Source organism: Nomascus leucogenys, chromosome 12, assembly GCF_006542625.1.
Source record: "Nomascus leucogenys isolate Asia chromosome 12, Asia_NLE_v1, whole genome shotgun sequence".
Lineage (NCBI taxonomy): Eukaryota > Metazoa > Chordata > Mammalia > Primates > Hylobatidae > Nomascus > Nomascus leucogenys.
Genome location: NC_044392.1, coordinates 33,982,041 through 34,004,128, shown reverse-complemented (window position 1 = coordinate 34,004,128; position 22,088 = coordinate 33,982,041). Strand labels below are relative to the sequence as shown.

The 22,088-nt window shown below is 41.8% G+C and overlaps 1 protein-coding gene across 3 annotated transcripts in view; it reads right to left on the bottom strand.

The window, feature by feature from the left end:
- Nucleotides 1–22,088, bottom strand: part of ADCY10 (adenylate cyclase 10) — a 104,600-nt gene that overhangs the window by 1,142 nt on the left and 81,370 nt on the right. For all 3 annotated transcript variants that reach the window (XM_003258821.3, XM_004089823.3, XM_003258820.4), the window contains 8 exons: nucleotides 21,764–21,939; nucleotides 18,047–18,203; nucleotides 13,435–13,639; nucleotides 13,260–13,356; nucleotides 11,790–11,905; nucleotides 10,486–10,603; nucleotides 7,875–8,070; nucleotides 534–722 (listed from right to left, as the gene is read on the bottom strand). In XM_003258821.3, the coding sequence (XP_003258869.1) occupies nucleotides 534–722; nucleotides 7,875–8,070; nucleotides 10,486–10,603; nucleotides 11,790–11,905; nucleotides 13,260–13,356; nucleotides 13,435–13,639; nucleotides 18,047–18,203; nucleotides 21,764–21,939 (1,254 nt within the window). The remainder of the gene's footprint in view (nucleotides 1–533; nucleotides 723–7,874; nucleotides 8,071–10,485; nucleotides 10,604–11,789; nucleotides 11,906–13,259; nucleotides 13,357–13,434; nucleotides 13,640–18,046; nucleotides 18,204–21,763; nucleotides 21,940–22,088) is intronic.

Sequence of the window (22,088 nt, the reverse complement as noted above, 5' to 3'; positions counted from 1 at the left end):
AGAGACCGTGAGAACTTAAAGGGGAAGAGGAAGCTCACAATCCTGAACTGTGGATATGTCACCCTTTCTGGTAAGAATCCAGAAAGGCCTATGGTGACTGCTATGGTCTGAATGTTGGCATCCCCTGAAATTCATATGTTGAAAATTAACCCCCAAGGTAATGGTATTGAGTTGGGCCTTTGGGAGGTAATTAGGTCATGAGGGCTCTGCCCTCATAAAAGGGCTGAAGGGAGCAAATTTTCTTTTTCCATCCTTTTGACATGTGAGGACACAACAAAAGGCACCATCTGTGAGAAACGGACCCTCACCAGACAGCAAATCTTCAGAGCCTTGATCTTGGACTTCCAGCCTCCAAAACTGAGCAGTAGGTTTCTATTGTTTATCAGTGACCCAGTCTAAGATATTTTGTTAACGGCAGCCTGGATAGACTAAGACCTTCCATGCCTGGTGAAACCTAACCAGGCAGTAGGCTTCCGGGCTTCTTTATGTGGGTGAGCATCCCCCACCCCAGTTTGCTAGCTGATGATACATACTTTGTTCATGTTCAGCCAGCATTTCTCCAGCATATTCCCCTGTGTTTCAGAGAGCCGCAAGGCTGTGTTCAGGAAGAGGCCACATTTCTGCCCATCTCCCATTAATATAGAGACATAAGCCATCAGGTGGTAGAGCCTTGGGCAAAAGACAGGGCCAGTGGTATTTTGAGCCACCAGATTCTCCAAATTCTAAAGAAAAAAACCCACAACAGTATATTAGAATTAAACAGGGGTCCTTGACTGTAAGTTATTTCCTTCACAGATGATTTGGGAACATTTCAAGGATTTAAGCAATCAAGTGAGAAAATACATTATAGAGACATACACAGTAGGTATTGAAGATAAGATAATAAATGTCAGGCGGAGTAGCCCCCATGATCCACTGAGATCAGGAATTGACCTGAGAGATCCCATCATTACTGCTCTGCAATAACTTTTTTAAAAAAATTATTTTGATTATTATGATTATTAAGGCAGTACAAGTTAATTGTTGAAAAATTAGGAAAAAAATTGGCCATTTCTGCATGTAAGGAGCTTGGAAATAACCACTTGGTCCTAGAAACAAGTAAAAAGCTGAACAGGCTGGGCGCAGTGGCTCACGCCTGTAATCCCAGCACTTTGGGAGGCTGAGGTGGGTGGATCACAAGGTCAAGAGATCAAGACCATCCTGGCCAACATGGTGAAACTCCATCTATACTAAAAATACAAAAATTAGCCAGGCATGGTGGTGCGTGCCTGTAGTCCCAGCTGCTCAGGAGGCTGAAGCAGGAGAATCGCTTGAACCAGGGAGGCAGAGGTTGCAGTGAGCCGAGATCACGCCACTGCACTCCAGCCTTGTGACAGAGTGAGACTCCATCTCAAAAATAAATAAATCAATAAAGCTGAACAGACTGGAAGATCAACAACTATTCTTGGATCCATAAGAGAAGTGAGAACACGGGGCAAACTGCTGCCCCTAAGACTGGAGAGACAAACAGATGGAGACTCACAAGTGGAAACCACTGTGGGAACCAGTGCTAGGCTAGAAAAACCTGAACTGTAATTGATGAATTGCTAGAAACTCAGAGTGGACCAGTCTGGGAGTTAAAAACTCTAGGGAGAAGAGGATTCTGGAGAGACGGCAGAGTAGGAAGTACCAACTATCTGTAGCCCCACCTAGACTATCATTACACTGGCAGAATCTGTCAGAATGTAACTATTTTAGAACTCTGGAGTCTACTGAAGGCTTGTAAATACCAGAGGAAGGCTTGGATGGTAAACTGAGGTTAATTTCAGTTTCAGCTCTTAGCACAGCTGCCTGTCCCCCAACCTCAAAACCTGTGGCAAATAGTTATTGTGCACATGCTCCTGAAGAACCTGCACACAATTTGTGGGAACAAGGGTGGGCAAAAAGGACCCTGAGATATCAGGGATCTGTGCTCTGATCACCGATTGCTGCTTCTGATGAAAGAGGTAGGCAGTCATTGTCGCACCTCTCCCCATCATTGCAAGCCCCTCCCACTCCAGTTGAAGTGACTTCCAGTGGATTTAAAGGGCTATTGCCCTTTCCTCCCCCAACTTTATTTTTCTCTCCACCCACCCTCCACCACCTTGACAGCCAGACATTAAATACTAGGACATTCAAAAGCAACTGCCTATAAAAGGAAAATTAGAAAGTGACTGTGCATGCCTAGGGAAAGGCACAGGCTCAGAAAAGATCTAGGAAGACCTTAAGTTTGCACCTCAGGCTGATCCTTGGCATAGAGACAGCCTACAACAACAAAAAACAAAAACAACAACAAAACCCGGAAAACCCTGGAGAAGAGGGAGAATTTGATATCCAGAGCTATCATATTATTAGATTCAAAGGTCTAGTTTTCAACAACAACAACAAAAAGGCATACCAAGAAACAGGAAAGCATGACTCATCCCAAAGGGGAAAAAATATCAAGAGAAACTGTCCCTGAAAAAGACCTAATGGCAGATATCCTACACAAAGATTTTTAAACAACTCTAAATAATCAAAGAACTAAAGGAAAATGTGGATAAAGTCAAGTAATTGATGTGTGAAAATAATGTAAATATCAGTAAAGTGACAGAAAACCTAAAAATATACCAAGAAGAAATTCTGGAGGTGAAAAGTGCAATAACTAAAATTTAAAAAAAAATCACTAGAGGGATTCAAAGGCAGAGTTAAACAGGCAGCAGACTTGAAGATATGACAATGGAAATTATTGAGTCTGAGGAACAGAAAGAAAAAAGATTGAAGAAAAGTTAACAGAGCCTAAGGGACTTGTGGAACACCAAGAAGTGAACCAATAAATGCATTGTGGAAGTCCCTGAAGAAGAAGAGAGAGAGAAAGGACTAGAAAGAATATTTGAAGAAATAATGGTTGAAAACTTTCCAAATTTGATAAAAGACATGAATATAAACATCCAAGAAGCTCAACAAGTAAGATGAACTTAAAGACATACACACTGAGACAAATATAATCACTTTTGAAAAGTGAAAGACATGAAACTTGAAAGCAGTGAGAGAAGCAACTAATCACATACAAGACATCTTCAATAAGATCACCAGCAGATTTCTCATCAGAAAATTTAGAGGTCAGAAGGCAGTGGGCCAATACATTCAAAATGTTAAAAGAAAAAACCCCGTCAACCAAGAGTCTTCTATTCAGCAAAAGTGTACTTCAAAGATAAGGGAGAAATTAAGACATTCCCAGACAATCAAAAACAAAGTTAATTACCACCAGGACTTTCTTCCAAAAAATGCCCATGCCTTAAAAAAAAGAAAGAAAAGAAAAGAAAGAAAGAAAAGAAACACCTAAAGGAGCCCTGTAGGGTAAAATGAAAGGACAGTCAAAGCTCTAAGAAGAAATAAAGATCTCAACAAAGGTAAATACATGGACAATTAAGTGTTATTGTAATAATAGTTTGTAACTTGTTTTGTTTTCTACATTTTTAAGAGATTAATACGTTTTTAAAATTTAGTAACCCAAAAGCTAGTATTATTGTAACTTTGGGTTGTAACTCCACATTTTGTTTTCTACATAATTGAAGAGACTAATCATTTAAAATAATTATTCATATTATTTTTGGGCCATATACTGTATAAAAATGTAATTCCGTGACATCAACAACTGAAAGGGGTGGGAAGCTATTAAAGGAGCGGAGTTCTTTGTGCATTACTGAAGTTAACTTTAGGATGCTAAATGTAATCCTCATGGTAACCATAAGGAAAATAGCTATAGAATATATACAAAAGAAAATGAGGAAAGAACTTAAATGTTCTACTATGAAAAATTAAATGCAAAATAATAAGTTCAGTAAATGAGGAATGAAAAAGCTGTAAGGCATATTGAAAACAAATAGCAAAATGATACACACAAGTCCCTCTTTATCAGTAATTACTTTAAATGTAATTGAATTAAACTCTCAACAAAAAAACAAGTTGGCAGAATGGATTTTTTAAAAACATAATCTAATTACATACTAAAACAGACTCACTTTAGATGCGAAGACACACATAAATGGAGAGTGAAAAGATAGAAAAAGATACTTTATACAAATAGTAACCCAAAGAGAATAAGCATGGCTATACTAATGTCAGACAAAATAAACTTTAAATCAGAAAGAAACTTACAAGAGGCAAAGAATAATATTATATATTAATAAAAATTTAAATACAGCAAAATATACGTAACAATTATAAACATTTGTTTTATAATTATATTTTTAAAATAAAAAATATAACAATTATAAACATTTATGCATCTAATAATAAGATTGTCAATATATATGAAGCAAAAACTGACAAAATTAAAGGTAGAAATAGACAGTTGTATAATAGTAGTTGGAGACTTCACTAACAGTCAATAATGGATAGAACAATTATACAAAAGATAAGACATAGAGGACTTAGACAACACAATAAGCCAACTAAATCTAACAAACATACACTTAATGGGTATAGAGTTTCTGTTTTACAAGATAAAGAGAGTTATGGAGATGGAGGGCAGACATGGATACACAACATTATAAATGTATTTAATACCACTGAAGTGCATACTTAAACATGATTAAGATGTTAAGTTTTATGCTATGTGTATTTGGATCACAATAAAAAAAATTAGGCCACACGTGGTGGCTCACGCCTGTAATCCCAGCACTTTGGGAGGCCGAGGTGGTCGGATCACTTGAGGTCAGGAGTTCAGGACCAGCCTGGCCAACATGGTGAGACCCCGTCTCTACGAAAATACAAAAATTAGCCAGGCATGATGGCAGGTGCCTGTAATCCCAGCTACTCAGGAGGCTGAGGCACGAGAATCACTTGAACCTAGGAGATGGAGGTTGCAGTGAGCCAAGATCGCGCCATTGCACTCCAGCCTGAGCGACAGAGTGAGACTCTGTCTCCAACAACAACAACAAAAATTAGACAAAAAAAAAAACCCCAAACACCTTCAGGTGAGCCCCCACAGTTTTGTGTGTTTTACCTCCAGAAGCTCAACCAGGATCTCTCAGTAAATATTGGAGGAAAAAAAATCTGTCATTCTTTCAGCAGAGGAATAGGAAAAGGAACCATTTTGAAATATGCCAGGGTACTCCGTTTTTCTAAACAAGGTGTGCCCTCAGGAGAAACTATGTAACCAGAGCCTAACCTCCAGGGTTTTTATTAGAGCCTAACTGATGTTGGGGAAGAGGAATACCCAACTAAACCCAGCTCTAGCCATTATATCCCACCTAAGGAAGAGGGGACTGAAAAGCACTTGTGAAGTTCTTAGTCCAGAGGAATAGGCTCACTAAAAGACTGAGACCTAATCATAGGACTGTAGAATGCTTTCCCTCTCCTCACACCTTACCATCACATTACTAAAGACTTATTTAAACAAAGTCTTTTTACTTGGTACATCACATCTGGCTATCAAGAAAAATTACAAGGCATACTAAAAGGCAAAAACACAGTTTGAAAACACAAGTCAGAACCAGACATGACAGGGATGTTGAAATTATCAGACTGGGAATTTAAAATAACTATGATTAGTATGGTAAAAGCTCTAATGAATAAAGTAGAGAGCATGTAAGAGCAATATAAGCAGAGAGATGGAAATCCTAAGAACAAAAAATAAATGCTAGAGATCAAAAACACTGTAAGAGAAATGAAGAATGCCTTTGACAGGCTTATTAGTAGACATGACCCAGCTGAGGAAAGAATCTCTGAGTTCAAGGCCATATCAATAGAAACCTACAAAACTGAAAAGCTAAGAGAATAAAGACTAGAAAAGAAAAACCATAACAGAATATCCAGGGATTGTAGGATAAGTACAAAAGGTATACTAGATGCATAATAGAAATATCAGAAGGAGAAGAAAGAGGAAAGTAACATCAGAAATATTTGAAGCAAGAAAGACTGAAATTTTTTCTGAATTAAGGTCAAACACCAAACCACAGATCCAGGAAGCTCACAGAACACCACGTAGGATATATGCCCCAAAACCCCAACACATAGGCATATGATTTGTAAACTACAGAAAATCAAAGATAAAAAATTTTAGGTCGGGCATGGTGGCTCACACCTGTAATCCCAGCACTTTGGGAGGCAGAGGTGGGCAGGTCACTTGAGGTCAGGAGTTCAAGACCAGACTGGCCAACATGGTGAAACCCTGTCTCTACTAAAAATACAAAAATTAGTTAGGCATATTGGCGGGTGCCTGTAATCCCAGCTACTCAGGAGGCTGTGGCAGGAGAATTGCTTGAACCCAGGAGGTGGAGGTTGCAGTGAGTCAAGATCACGCCACTGCACTCCAGCCTGGGTGACAAAGTGAGACTCCATTTCAGAAAAAAAGAGAAAAACAAAAAATTTTTAAAGAAGCCCAAGGGACTTCTATAGAGGAACAACAACAACAAAAGAATTGCCTTTCACTTTTCCTTAGAAACCATGCAAGCAAGATGACAGTGCCATGACCTGTTGACAGGAAAAAAAATCCCTAGAATTCTTTACCCAGTGAAATTATCCTTCAAAATCGAAGACAAAATAAAGACTTCTCAAACTAAAATTGAAGGAAGTTGTTGCTAATAGCCCTGACTTGCAAGAAATGTTAAAGAAATTCTTTAGAGAGAAGGAAAATATGTAGTTCAGAAACTTAGATCTACATAAAGAAAGAAAGCATGAAAGAAGGAGTAAGTGGAGGTAAAATAAAAATTTTCCTTTTCTTATTCTAATAGATGACAGTTTGTTCAAAATAACAACAGCAACAATGTGTTCAATTATTCAATTATGTCTACTTATCTTATGTAAATACATCTCCTAAGCAGAGATCCCAGACCAGACCACCCAGGCTTTGGACCCGCCAAACTGTGAGTTAAGAAGTGGGTGTTGTTTTGGCCTTGGCATGGTGGCTCACACCTGTAATCCCAGCACTTTGGAAGGCTGAGGTGGGTGGATCACTTGAGGTCAAGAGTTCAAGACCAGCCTGGCTAATGTGGTGAAACCCCCATCTCTACTAAAAATACAAAAATTAGCCAGGCATGGTGGCACGTGCCTGTAATCCCAGCTACTTGGGAGGCTGAGGTACGAGAATTGTTTGAACCCGGGAGGCGGAGGTTGCAGTGAGTCGAGATTGCGCCACTGCACTCCAGCCTGGGTGACAGAGTGAGGCTCTGTTAAGAAGTGGGTGTTGTTTTAAGCTGTTAACTTTGTGGTAATGAGTGACAGAGCAATAGAAAACTAATACACCTGTGCTCAGTGTTTACAAGAACAAGGCAAACGTGTCAACCCAACACCGGAGATTTAGCCCTTTATTCTCTTAGGGGGCTTGCCCATGCCAGGTTGTAAACTCTTGGAGGTGTTTAATTTGCTCACTCTTGCACCCCAGCAGTCTTGTATTAATACGCTTAATACATATTCGAATTTTTAAAATTGTCGCGTGGAATGCTTTGTCTACCAGGATGCTTCATCACAGCAATAGCAATAAAATCATACAGAAAAGTTCTGTCCAAGAATAATTAGGCCATACAATCGTATATCTGTAAGATAAAGTACCATGCTTCCTTTTAAATCGTGATGTGAAAAACAATTTAAAGACAGGAAATTATTCATAATATATTTAATAGCAAATTACAAAATAGAGAAATGTGCATGCACACACACAGAAAAATACTTGAAAAGTGGGATCTCAATATACAAAAAGTACTTATCTCTGAGTAGTAAGGTTTATATTTTCTTTCTTACTTTGGGAAAGTGCCTTCAAAAACATCTATTATTAAAAATATATGAATTCTATAATGAGAAAATAATTAGCACAGGAAGTAGAGATCCATTTAAGGTGTATTTTATACTGGAAACTGGAGAATAGGCCTCACCTTGAGTAGCTCCTCCCCACTGGCTTGGGCATTCTCTGACTGTTCCTTGATTTGTTTTTGAAGGTGAAGAACTTGCCCCTCCATGTACCTAGATATTCCGTCATAGTAAATAAGTGTCATGGTTCTTCTTGGCAAGAGAATTTTAGCTCTATTGGAAAATTTGTAAAAATTGTCCCATTCCTGAAGTCTGGCATACCTGCATTACCACAAGAGAATAAGAAAAATCAGTATCACCCATTAGGAATAGGCTGGCTTTCTGAAATGGGTCTCTGGATGTGCAGCTTCCTTTACCTGGGTCTCTGGAAGTGTGTAGTCTCCTGCCTACCCCTGCTTCACACTCCCTAAAAAAGCAGGAAATTATGTGATACAGAGCAAGGAAATAATAAATTTTTTTGATGACTTGAGATGAATAGAATCCTTGGAAACACTCAGGTAATATTAGCCACCATTGAACTCTTTGGCTTTGGCTTTTTTTTTGAGACGAAGTCTTGCTCTTGTCCCCCAGTCTGGAGTGCAATGGCACGATCATGGCTTACTGTAACCTCTGCCTCCTGGGTTCAAGTGATTCTCCTGCCTCAGCCTCCCAAGTAGCTGGGATTACAGGTGTGTACCACCACGCCCAGCTAATTTTTTGTATTTTAAGCAGAGAGGGGGTTTCACCATGTTGGCTAGGCTGGTCTCGAACTCCTGACCTCAGGTGATCCACCCGCCTCGGCCTCCCAAAGTGCTGGGATTACAGGCTGAGCCACCGCGCCCGGCCACTTTGGCTTTTTAAATTAAAGAGTGAGGGAGATCAGACACTTGGAGCTGTAGATTCTGGGGCTTGAAGAAATTGTTCCAATACCAAAGAGAGATGATTTAGGCCAGTACTGCTCAAAATGTGGTCCACAGACTGGCATCATCAGTAACACCTGGGTTCTCATTAATGCAGGTTCTCTGGTTCAGTCCAGGTCTACGGAATCATACAGGCTCTGGGGTGTGGCATCTCTGAGTTAACAAGCTCTCCAGATGATTTTTATGCCCACTAAAGTCTGAGCAGCATTGGCCTAGGACACAGCTGTTTAAAAAACTCTCCTGCTGAGATAGACAAGAAAAATAAATTTGGATGATTTCTGGACTTTAGATTCCTTAACCTTTAACTCACATTGGTAAGTTATTTGATTTTGAACTTTAATTGGCAAGAGTAATTAATTTTTGGATTTTAATTTCTCCTCATTAATTTTATAATAAGAGGGGATTTCTTGCCAGGTGCAGTGGCTCATGCCTGTAATCCCAGCATTTGGGAAGGCTGAGGTAGACAGATCACCTGAGCCCAGGAGTTGGAGACCAGCCTGGGCAACATCACGACATCCTATCTCTACAAAAAATTAAAATTAGCCAGGCATGGTGGTATGTGCCTGCAACTCCAGCTACTCAGGAAGCTGAGGTGTTTGGATCACTTGAGCCTGGGAAGGCGAGGCTGCAGTGATCCGTGATCGCACCGCGGGACTCCAACTGGGTGACACAGCAAGACTGTCTCAGAAAGAAGGAAGGGGTGGATTTCTATTCAAATTTGAAGCTGTTCTAACTTGTAGCATTTTATATAGGAATGTCTTCATATTGTCATTTAGTCTCATCACAAACCTCTGATAGACCATATGGTTGCATATAATTTAATTAAGATAGGAAATAAAATAATAGGGGATGATTTTCAGTCTTGGGGATAGTCATGGAAATAATTTAATGAATGTTCTGTTCTGACCCATTTTAGAACCTTAGCATTCATCTCCTTCCTTAAGGGTATGACCATAATAACTACATGCTTAACTGAGTTAAAAACGTAGTAGGTTAAAGGAATTGAGCCTTAGGCTTAATGAGTTAATGGGTTGCGGGGAGAGTGCTTCTTCCTCACTCCTGAAATTTCCTTCCATGTGAGGGGCCTCTATTTGGTGCAAAGCACCAGAACTCTTTCCCTGCTTCACTTGCCCCTTCAATGATAAGGAGAGATCTTGCTGGTGATTTGGGAGAGGAATTGGGCAAGTATAACTCCGTCCGTGTCTCTCTCTATCTTGAGAGCCAGTGAAGCCAACAGGGAGTGTGATACTGATCTCTCTGCTACAAGAGGCCTGCCTCCATGTGAGTAGACCTACAGTTTTCCAGAACTGCCTGCTGCTGAATGGGTTACGTCTATTCCAGGGCTCAATATTACGAAGCCCGTTTTCGTGAAGATACAAGCCATGTCTTCCAACATTGGCTTTATCAATCCATGTGATTAGATAAGGCCAGGTGCCGGGTGGGCAAGTGGTGCTATTCATTAGTCTTCCTCAAACCCCAGCACCCCTCTGAAGAAAGCAATCTTTTCTTATTTATCCCTGTATCACCACAACATGATATGTTTGCAATAAATGTTTATTGCATGGAATGTAATTGAGACAACTTTACTTTTCTGTCCTTGGCCAAGGGGGATGAACTAGTTGATCCCTAACATGTCTCTCAGTGTAAATATCCTCTGACAGCTTTAAGCTGTCTCAGGTATAAATTATCAATACTTTCTAAAAGATTTTTCAAGAACTTTTCCTTGGGATTCAACATTTTCACTTTGGGAATTTAGTGATATGCCACACATTGTTACCAGATAGCTACAGAGGAATAAAGTCCCAGGAGGAGTCCACTCTGGAACTTGAGGATTCTGTTATCTTTGTATTGGTATATGAATTCCAAACATTCTTCAAATGTTCTATAAACAAAACCTAAGAGAGAGGAATGGGTGAGAGTTATTGGTAGGTGTGGGTGATCATTTTTCTAGCCTAGTCGCTCTCAGTTGAATTTCCCACTGCAGGGAGAGTTGCCTCTGATTATTGTATGAATCCAAAGGGTCCCGTGGATTGCAACAACCTCATGACTGGATTGCCCTGTGTTTGCTGAGTCCTACCTATTGGGGAGTGTTGTGGATATATACTACAGTTCCACAGTACAGACCAGGCAGGTGTGGGGTTTAAACTAATCCTTCCTGGCCTTAGTGCAGCCTAGGACTTCTCTGTCTCCCCACACATGCTTCCTTTGTTGATAGCAATGTCTGTATCCCCTTTCAAGATCACATGTGGGGAAAACAATTCCCAAGTTGGTTCCTGTGGTTTAATGTGTACACTTCAAGTGACCTACTTGGTGTCACTTGAAGGTTATCAGGAAGTAACTAATTTTCCAAATCACCAATAGCTACCAGCCTGGAACTCTCACCTCAAGCAATCTAGTCTTCTAAATCTAGACTTCTAAAGCATGAAGTCTCTAAGTACAACCTGCTAAAAGTTAAAAACCCCTAGTAAAAGGCACATAGTAAGACAGTCAGCCACTATCACTTAGGTGCAAATTGATCTGACAGTTTCTTTTTTTTTTTTTTTTTTGAGACAGAGTCTTGCTTTGTCACCCAGGCTGGAGTGCAGTGGCACGATCTTGGCTCACTGCAAGCTCCGCCTCCCGGATTCACACCATTCTCCTGCCTCAGCCTCCTGAGTAGCTGGGACTACAGGCGCCCGCCACTACGCCCGGCTAATTTTTTGTGTTTTTAGTAGAGACAGGGTTTCACCACGTTAGCCAGGATGGTCTCGATCTCCTGACCTCGTGATCCGCCCGCCTCGGCCTCCCAAAGTGCTGGGATTACAGGCGTGAGCCACCACGCCTGTCCTCTGACAGTTTAACTGGCAGCTCATATCCATCGGGTTCCTTCAGACTTAATTCTCCTTCTTGCCGTGCCTTCACAGTCTCAGCACCTGCTAGACAGTGCTTCAGCTCACACAACCAGCCTCTCTCCATCCCTGCCCTGTAAGTCCACCCAGCCAGAAACCTAGTGGTCCCAAAGCCCCAACCTGAGAGCTGCCACACCACACCAGCACAGGTGTCACACCCCCAAGTTCTTTTACATTCCAAACCCACACTTACCAGAATAAAGCAGGATGTCCAAGCAGACAAAATAGAAAAATGCCTTGCTGAAGATGTGTTCCTGTGTTACAGAAAGCTCCCACAGCTGCCCCAGCACCTGGATCAATTGCGGGTATCTATGGAAAAGAAAAGGTAGTGGCCATTAAAAAGCAGTGGATATTGTAATCCCAGCACTTTGGGAGGCCGAGGTGGGTGGATCACGAGGTCAGGAGTTCGAGACCATCCTGGCCAACATGGTGAAACCCCATCTCTACTAAAAATACAAAAATTAGCTGGGCATGGTGGTGGGCGCCTGTAATCCCAGCTACTTGGGAAGCTGAGGCAGGAGAATCGCTTGAAACCGGAAGGTGGAGGTTGCAGTGAGCCGATATCACACCACTGCACTCCAGCCTGGGCTAAAGAGCGAAACTCCGTCTCAAAAAAAAAAAAAAGAAAAGCAGTGGATATAATGGACTTTGGGGACTCGGAGGGGAGGGGAGGAGGGAAGGGAGGAATAAAAGACTACATGTTGGGTATGTGTACACTGCTTGGGTGACAGGTGCACTAAAATCTCAGAATTCACCTCTATAAAATTCATCTATGTAACCAAAAACCATTTATACCCCCAAAGCTATTGAATAAAAAAAGCAGTGGATAGGATGAGGTTCAGTAAAGTCCCTTCCTGGTCTAGTCTTGGTCCTTCTCAGTAATTCAGAACCAAATATACCTCTTAAACAGACTTCAAACACACCCCTATCCAGGACTAAAACCTCAATCTCAAATTGGCTCTTTTTTCAAATTGTTCTTTCCTGGGTCCTCTATATCAGGGTGACCAGAGTCAGAGCAAATTGGCCTTGACTTCTAGTCCTGGTTGCTATTCTCTGGCCATTTGCCTCCCTGGAATACTTTTCCCTTTGTCTCCACCTGACAGAAGTGGAGGCCTGATTCCCACAGCTGGGATGACTGTCTGACTACCCTCTGATCACTGGCCAGAGCAACCAGATTAGAGATGATGCATGGCAAAGAATTCTGTTTGTTTTTTTTTTTTAAAAAAGACAAGGCCTGGCGCAGTGGCTCATGCCTGTAATCCCAGCACTTTGGGAGGCTGAGGTGGGTGGGTCACTTGAGGTCAGGAGTTCAAGACCAGCCTGGCCAACAGGGTGAAACCCCCTCTCTACTAAAAAACACAAAAATTAGCTGGGTGTGGTGGCACATGCCTGTAATCCCAACTACGTGGGAGGTTGAGGGAGGAGAATTGCTTAAACCCGGAAGGCAGAGGTTGCAGTGAGCCGAGATCGCACTACTGCACTCCAGCCTAGGAGACAGAGCAAGACTCTGAGAAAAGAAAAAAGGATGACGATTATCAGTTACATTTTCTTACTGCAAACTCTACTCCCTTCCCCACCCTATGACCAGGCTAAAGTTGAACCCAGGATACTCAATAATATGGCCTCCTCCCCCTAATTTTGGAAAATGCTTTAAGATAAATACCTGCTGTTCAAAAGGAGACATCTGCTAAGTCTGCAGAGGGACAGATAGTGTCGGTTGGGATTCTGGAGCAGTGCCCACATTTGAAGGGCTCGGGAGCCTGGGAAGAAAACAATTCCAGTATATTATGGGGCATTCCTTGTATCCTCATGTCCCATCTTGCCCAGCCAGCCCTTACCTAACTCAATGGCCAAATCCAGGTGTCCCATTATGAGTTTGTTGAAGACCAGTGTCTCGGCCACATGTGCCACGATTTCAATGCCCTCGCCTTTCAGGGGGAGGTTGAAGATATGCTCCATGGCCATGACTTCATATTTGAACCACACACCTTGGTAGCCAGCCAGGTGGTGGTATAGCGAATAGTCTAGGTAAGCCTTAATGATCTGAAATGGCAGAGTGGAGGAAGAATGAGGCGGAACGCAAAGCAGAAAGCTCAGGAACATCACTCAATGTCTGCCAGTAAATGTTTGTTTATTAAACTTGGGAACAGAGCTGGACATTTGGCCGAAGCCATGGGCTTAGAAACAGAAATCAAATTGGGTTTCTGCTACCTGTTTACTGAGTCATTCAGGATAAGCTTGATGGGCCCTTGCCCATGTAGTCCTTAAATGAAATATAAAAATTTTAATTTCTGTGAAAAATAAAAGCAATAGCTTACATATTAGATGCATAATTGCAGAGCAAAAAGCCTGCAAGGATACACTCCAAAGTGTAAACAGTTACCTATTTGTTGGGGGTGGGAGGAAAGGTTTTACTTTATGCGCCTCTGTGATGTTTGTTATAACAAGCATGTATAACTTCTGTAATTTAACAAAAAAGAAAAGTTTGTTTGGTTTGTTTGGCTTTTTTTTTTTTTTTTTTAAATAAGGACTAGTTTTAAACCTAATTTGGAGATCAGGTGCAGTGGCTCACATCTATAATCCCAGCACTTCTGGAGGCTGAGGCAGGAGGATTGCTTGAGCTCAGGAGTTCCAGATGAGTCTGGGCACAATAGTGAGACCCTGTTCCAACAACAACAAAAACCAGCCAGGCATGGTGGCACATGCCTGTAGTCCTACCTACTCAGGAGGCTGAGACGAGAGGTCACTTGAGCACAGGAGTTTGAGCCCAGCCTCGGCAATATAGTGAGATCTGATCTCTACAAAAGATTTAAAAAAAAAAAAAAATAGCCAGCATGATGACACAAGCCTGTAATCCTAGCTATTCAGGAAACTGAGGTGTTTGGGAGGATCACTTGAGCAGGGGAGGTTGAGGCTGCAGTGAGCCATGATCACGCCACTGCACTCCAGCCTGGGTGACTGAGTGAGACCCTTCTCAAAAATGAACAAACAAATAAATCTAATTTGGAGGTTTAAGAGAAACTGGTTACTCTAAACAACTCTTTAAAAAGATAAAGTTGCTTCAGAGCATACATGCTTAGATAATAGTGAGGAGAAAAGAGTTCCTTCTAAAGAAGCAGTTTTATTATGTATACAAAAACAAAATAATACATGTAAACTACTTTGAAAAATACAAACAGGAAAAATATAGTATCTCTAGTGGTGGGAGTATTGGGGTCGGGGAAGTATTTTAGAGTAGAGGCTTTTTTCTTGGAATTCCTCAGATGGGACAAAATAAGCAGCCCACAAATTCTGTGTTATAGCAGGTCCCTGGATACTTAAACCACAGTGAGTCTTAGAGAATTCCTTTCTTCCTGGTTTGGAGCATGCTCCAGATAATGCTACCAGAAGGTAAAGATAGCCAGAATTGGTGGTGGGGGAGAGAGAATTGTTGGGCATGAGAAATCCAAGGCTGTAATAAAGCCTAGGACCTCTTGGATTTGGACCAAGAGAATGGAGGTCCAACTACTTCATTTTACAGAGAAAATATAAAGCTCCTTGTTTATGTGGCTTGCCAGTGGTCACACTGCAGATAGGCGGAGTCCTGGAAACCATCCTCTGGCTCTCAGTCTGGGTCTTTCCATTCTCCTATGCTGAGTCCCTCACCTGCTTTTGAGCACTGAGGGGAGCGCTTCTCTGCTTTCAATCCCATCCACCTTGAAGACAAATGTCTTGGTTCACATTCTATCCTGACTTTTTATTTTCCCCACCCCAACTCTACCACAATTCTTAGGATATAGCTCCAAGAGTGGAGAAGTACTTCAGTCGATATAAATTTCTTGAGCAACTGCAAATGTTCTAGAAACTTAGGATGTGAACAAGACAGCTGAAGAGGTCCTTGCTTCCATGGGATTTACACATTGGTGAGGGAGAGAGACCAAGAACCAATGCAGGAGCAAACAAGAAATTGTCAAATGGTAATAATACCTATTAAAACAGAGTGACAGGTTAGAAAGTGAATGGGTGGCCATGACCAGTTCCCTCCAAGCAGAGGGAACATCCGGTGACAGATGGGATTAAACTTCTGTGTTTGAGGAACTAAAAGAGGACCAATATGGCTGGGCTTGTGGCTCCTTCATAGCCTACGGAGCTAAAAGAGGATGGGAAATAGGCAGGGGTCAATCTTGATGGGCTTTATAAATACTTCTGTATTCTAGGAGAGCCAGCCTAAGTTCACCGAAAGGAACTAATGTAGAGGACAGACTCCAGGTTAGGAATCTAAGCTCCTCCAACATTTATGGTGCTACTTGACCCCTTCCCTTAATTTTTGACAATGACTCCAGGAGGAAGAAACCCAGACTTAATATACTTTTTTTTTTTTTCTTCTGAGATGGAGTCTTGCTCTGTCACCCAGGCTGGAGTGCAGTGGAGCGATCTCTGCTCGCTGCAAGCTCCGCCTCCTGGGTTCACACCATTCTCCTGCCTCAGCCTCCGGAGTAGCTGGGACTACAGGCACCCGCCACGGCACCCAGCTAATTTTTTTTTTTTTTTTTTTTTTGTATTTTTAGTAGAGACAGGGTTTCACCATGGTCTTGATCTCCTGACCTCGTGATCCACCCACCTCAGCCTCCCAAAGTGCTGGGATTATAGGTGTGAGCCACTGTGCCCGGCCTGCTGACTTAATGTACTTTTATAAAGGAGCAAGGTCACTCTCATTAGATGAGTTTGATTTAGCTTAATAATTTCTTGATCATGTCTCCTGATATCTTCTTCATCCAGTCAAAGGCTTCTTTGGTTATGACCTAGATTAGTGGTTCTCCCAATTCATCCTGGGAGCCCTAGGGATCCCTGACACCTTTTCAGAGACCACATGAGGTCAAAGCTAGTTCCATAATATCCAGGCATTTTAAATTTAAAAAAAAATTTTTTTTTTTGAGTTGGAGTCTCGCTCTTGTTATCCAAGCTGGAGTGCAATGGTGCGATCTCGTCTCACTGCAACCTCCGCCTCCTGGGTTCAAGTAATTCTCCTGCCTCGGCCTCCTGAGCAGCTGGGATTACAGGCACCCACCACCACACTCAGCTAATTTTTGTATTTTTAGTAAAGATGGGGTTTCCCCAGGTTGGCCAGGCTAGTCTCGAACTCCTGACCTCGTGATCCGCCCACCTCAGCCCCCCAAAGTGCTGAGATTACAGGCGTGAGCCACCGTGCCTAGCTAATATCCAGGCATTATTTGTGACAGGAAAAATAGTGAAAGACCTTAAAATGGGCAAAAACACAAACTTAGTGGGGGGTCCTACCTAACTTACTAATCAAAGTTATCTCTATTTTTCTTTGGACTATCTTACAACTATGTTGCAGAAAACTGATAATAATATAAGTGATATGATTTGTTTTTCATAGAAATGTAAATATTCAGTGGAATACAAGTGATTATTACGCTGTTACTAGACAAGTTTTGTATCCATTGGTAAACTGAATTCTCCTTGGAACCACTTGGTACCAATCTTACTAATTTTGATTGAGTCAACTCAGTGAGTTAAATAAAATCTTTGATGTGTACTTTCCATATTTGTTATCAGTTATAATTCTATCTTTTTAAAAAAGAATTATTCTTTAACATTTTTCTCCTTCACCCTCATTCTCTCATGAATATACACTGGAGTCTTCCAGAGGCAACATATGTGATATTTAAACAGTGAAAGTAAAAGCAGATGTGAGAATCTAGTTGTCTTCTATGAAGCCAGACATTAAAATATTAACGAAAATTTAATACAATGCCACATTTCCCGTTTTTTGTTTGGGGAACAGAGTTTTAAAAAATGAAAATGGTGATTATGTTAATATGTAATAGGCTTGTTATCTTTATTTTAAAATAATATTTTAGGCCAGGTGCAGTGCCTCATGCCTGTAATCCCAGCACTTTGGAAGGCCAGTGTGGGCAGATCACCTGAGGTCAGGAGTTCAAGACCAGCCTGGCCAACATGGTGAAACCCCGTCTCTACTAAAAATACAAAAATTAGCTGGGTGTGGTGGCGCATGCCTGTAGTCCCAGCTACTCGGGAGGATGAGGCAAGAGAATCTCTTGAACCCGGGAAGTGGAGGTTGCAGTGAGCCGAGATTGTGCCACTGCACTCCAGCCTGGGTGACAGAGCAAGACTCCATCTCAAAAAAAAAAAAGCAATAATAATAATAATAATAATATTTTAGAATTTTCTCGGCTTTTGGTTCTTGTATGATATCAATAGATTCAACCCATATAAATAAAAGCTATTTGGGATCTTCAATAATTTTTAAGAGTGTGAAGTGATCCTGGAGCCAAAGTGAGAACTGCTGGCCTTGTCAAAACAAGCCAGTCAGAAAGCCTTCTATTATTATATCCTCAGAATTTTGAATCCTAATTGGCTTTCACTAGGCTTTTCTTCCCAAATGAAATTCAGAAACTTAAAGGAGCAGCTACAAAAATCCCCTACCTGGAAACAATGTTGAGTTTCCAGTGCAGTATTCATTTGCATCATAACTGCCAGGTGGGCATAACACTTGCAGTGAAAAAGATAACTGTAGCTGTAGATGCGCCACAGCAAGGAAAGGCAGACAGTTTGCCGGTAAAGTTGTGCCAGCCTCTTCTTCCTATTGGATAAAGTAAACACAAATGGAACATAAAAGGTATCATCATTACCATGCTTTAGGGGAGCACAGGTATATGGTGTCCTCACTATGGGCCTGGGAATCAAAACTGACTTGAATTTGAGGCCTGTCTCCATGACTGACAAACAAGCACATTAATTTTTATGGAGCACATTTTCTCCATTGTAAAATGGGAATCATAATACCTACTTTGTAATGATTAAGATAATTTATGTAAAGCGTCTGTCCTGTGTCAGGTAATTGCTAAATGAAGCTATTTAAAAAGCACATTGATATTATTCATCACATTTGATTCTGATGACAATCCTGTAACAAAAGAGTGGAATAACTGACTCCATTTTACATCTGAGGAAGGTGAGACTCAGGTTAAGTAATTAAGGCAAAGACACACAGCTGGAATGTGGTGGTGCCAGGATTCAAACTCCATCTACCTGCAGCCCAAAAGCCCAATGTATTATTTTCTCCATTGCACACTGCTTTCAGGAACTAGTTCTCAGCTCAACAAAGGTGTGAAAGGAAAATAAAAACTCAGGATCCCAATTCACTATGCCGAAAGGAAAAAATTAAGCTGAAAGCTGAGTCATGCAAGAAGTTGCCTTTCCTTTTGTTCCTTAGCAGACAGCTACAGATAAAAAGTTAAGTATCTGCACAGATAGCTACTCTATGTCTGCCTTATCCTACGTTAAGTGCCTATTTACTGAGCATGAGACAATACATAATTGACTATTCCCCTAGCTGCTCCTTTTATCTTGCAACGTGGATTATTATCATGCCCTCCCTCATTTTCCTCCAGTCCACTTTTCCCCTTTAAATACTGCAGTCGCAAACAGGGACTGTTTCTGTGGTTTTGTGTTTTTTTTTTCTTCTGGGCATGTCCATAACCTTGGCAAAATAAACTTACAAATTGATTGAGACCTGTCTCGGGTACTTTTTAGTTTACAAAAAAAAAAAAAAAAAAAAGAGGATTTTTTGTTTTTTGAGCCTCGCTCTGTTCTCCAGGTTGGAGTGCAGTGGCATGATCTCAGCTCACTGCAACCTCTGCTTCCCAGGTTCAAGCGATTCTCTTGCCTCAGCCTCCCCAGTAGCTGGGATTACAGGCACACACCACCATGCCTGGCTATTTTGTGCTTTTAGTAGAGATGGGGTTTCGCCATGTTGGCCAGGCTGGTCCTCAACCCCTGACCTCAGGTGATCTGCCTGCCTCAGCCTCCCGAAGTGCTGGGATTGCAAGTGTGAGCCACTGCGCCCGGCCAAAAAATGAGCATTTTTAACTATTGCATTTTGAAAGGAAAATATCTTGGGCCCCCAAAATCACTAAGGAAAACTCAAGCTGGAAACTGCTTAGGGCAAACCTGCCTCCCGTTCTATTCAGTCACTCCTCCGCTCTTTGAGATAGATGCATATCTGATATTCCTCCTTTGGAAAGTCTAATCAGAAACTCAGAAGAATGCAACCGTTTGTGTCTCACCTATCTGTGACCTGGAAGCTCCCTCCCAACTTCCTGCCTTTGCTTCAAGTTGTCCCGCCTTTCCAGACCGAACCAATGTACTTCTTACATATGTTGATTGATGTCTCATGTCTCCCCAAATGTATAAAACTAAGCTGTGCCCAACCACCTTGGGCACATGTCGTTAGGACTTACTGAGGCTGTGTTACAGGTGTGTCCTGAACCTTGGCAAAATAAACTTTCTAAATTATGATGTGGAAATGATTTTTTTAAAAGGTTCTAAGGAGACATGGACAGGGTAAAATCTCTTTTTTTTTTTTTTTTTGAGACGGAGTCTCGCTTTATCGCCCAGGCTGGAGTGCAGTGGCACGATCTTGGCTCACTGCAACCTCCACCTCCCTGGTTCAAGCAATTCCCCTGCCACAGCCTCCTGAGTAGCTGGGATTACAGGTGCACGCCACCATGCCTGGCTAAATTTATTTTGTATTTTTAGTAGAGACGGAGTTTCACCATGTGGGCCAGACTGGTCTCGAACTCCTGACCTCAGGCAATCCACCCGCCTCGGCCTCCCTAAGTGTTGGCATTACAGGCGTGAGCCACAACACCCAGCCCCGGGTAAAATCTCTTATAGGGCATTCATGAGGGTCATGGACACTCTGACATTAAATGTTGTTCCATGTCATACTCATTTTTCAGATGAGAACCTTTTGACCTGCGGATATTTTAAGCCAACAGCTCCTCAGTTTTTTCTTCTTCAACACTTTTCTACCTTTTCCCTTTGTGCAGGTACTTCTTACTCCTTTTACAAAATGTAAAATGTGTAAATTGCCTGTTTTAGCAGATGAAAATATAGGATGCCCAGTTAAATTTGAATTTTAAACCTTATTTTTATGGAATGCATATGTCCTAAATATTTCATATGATAGATGTATACTAAAAAAAGTATTCACTGTTTATCTGAAATTCAAATTGAGGCATCCTGCAACCTTATGTGTAATGCAAAGACCACTGCCTTCTCAGAGAGATCTCTGCTGAACATCTCCCAGCCCTTCCTCCTGGGGTTTCCAGGAACAGCCAGGTATTCCCAGGAGCCCACCTCCACCGTGCACAGGAGCTCAGCTCCATTACATTTCCTTTTTCACCTCAGGATTCCCTACATTTAAAGGAACATGTTTGGAAGCTGGGGAAGGCAGTTTTTGATGGGGTTGCAAAAGAGTTGTAGTAGCTTGCTCATAGGAATAGATGTTTGTATCTTAGGCAGAACCTATAGTAATATAGCTACTGAGCTCCCCCAAGATGGAAGAGGTGTCCTCTGTCAGCTCTTCAGGTACCCAACAAAGCGGCATCTCTTTTGGCATGAATTGCTAGATAGGTGGAATATTTTTGAAAACATTTATAGAATAATCCAAGCATACACACAGCAAACGAGTATAATGAGCGAAATGCACGCAACACCTACCTTCAACAACTAGCAACATGCTTATTTCATCTACCTCTCCACTCACTATTTTTTCCCACTCATTATTATTATAGTTATCTTATAGGTAGAATTTACATATATTGAAATGCCCAAATCTTAACAGTACAATTTTGACCAACGTATACCCCCATTTAACCCACATCCCTATTGAGATTCCTAGATGGGTGGGAGTTTTGTCCTTTGGCAAATGTCTTCAGGGCTTGCTATTTTTCTTTGGGGCGGGGCAAAACCCAGTGTCTTAGCACCTAATGGAAGAGGGCTTGTGACTGAGGTCCCAGGAGCAGTGGTGCAAGATCCATCCAGTGAGAACACGGATGGCCATGGGGGTTAAAGGGCTAGATGAGTTAGGACAGACACTAGAATTACCTTACAATGAGGTCCCTTATGTTTGTGTCATCAAAATTCCCTTTGGCAAAAACTGCCCGTAAAGTACTTTGTGGCAACCCTAGTCTGGGAGCGCCTCCCACACTCGCCGCCTCCCCAGTGAATGGTCAGAGCCCAACAGGAGTCCTTGTGCCCCCTGGAGGCCAGGCTTTGGAGGCTGACATGGATTATGTGTAGGGCTCTCTGGGGAGTGAGACTAAACAGTCTGCTCTCCCCAGCTCCTTCCCTTACCCTGGAGGTGGGCTCTCTTGGGCCTGCCGATTCACATAATGGAAGTGTCTGTTTTTCTCGATATGGATATGGAGAAACAAGGAGATTAAGTTGTGAGGAAAGATTCGGTTGAGAAGCTTCAGTGCCTTCCTCAGCATTTTCTTGGCAAGCACTATCCGGCCCGTATTGAAACAGACCTACAGGGAGGTGGGAGGGAAGAGAGGAAAAGAGGGAAAGCGATGATTCTAACTTAATCAGTAGGTCCCAACAATCCATATTTTGGGGATTCTTTTTTTTTTTTGAGACAGAGTCTCGCTGTCGCCCAGGCTGGAGTGCAGTGGCGCGA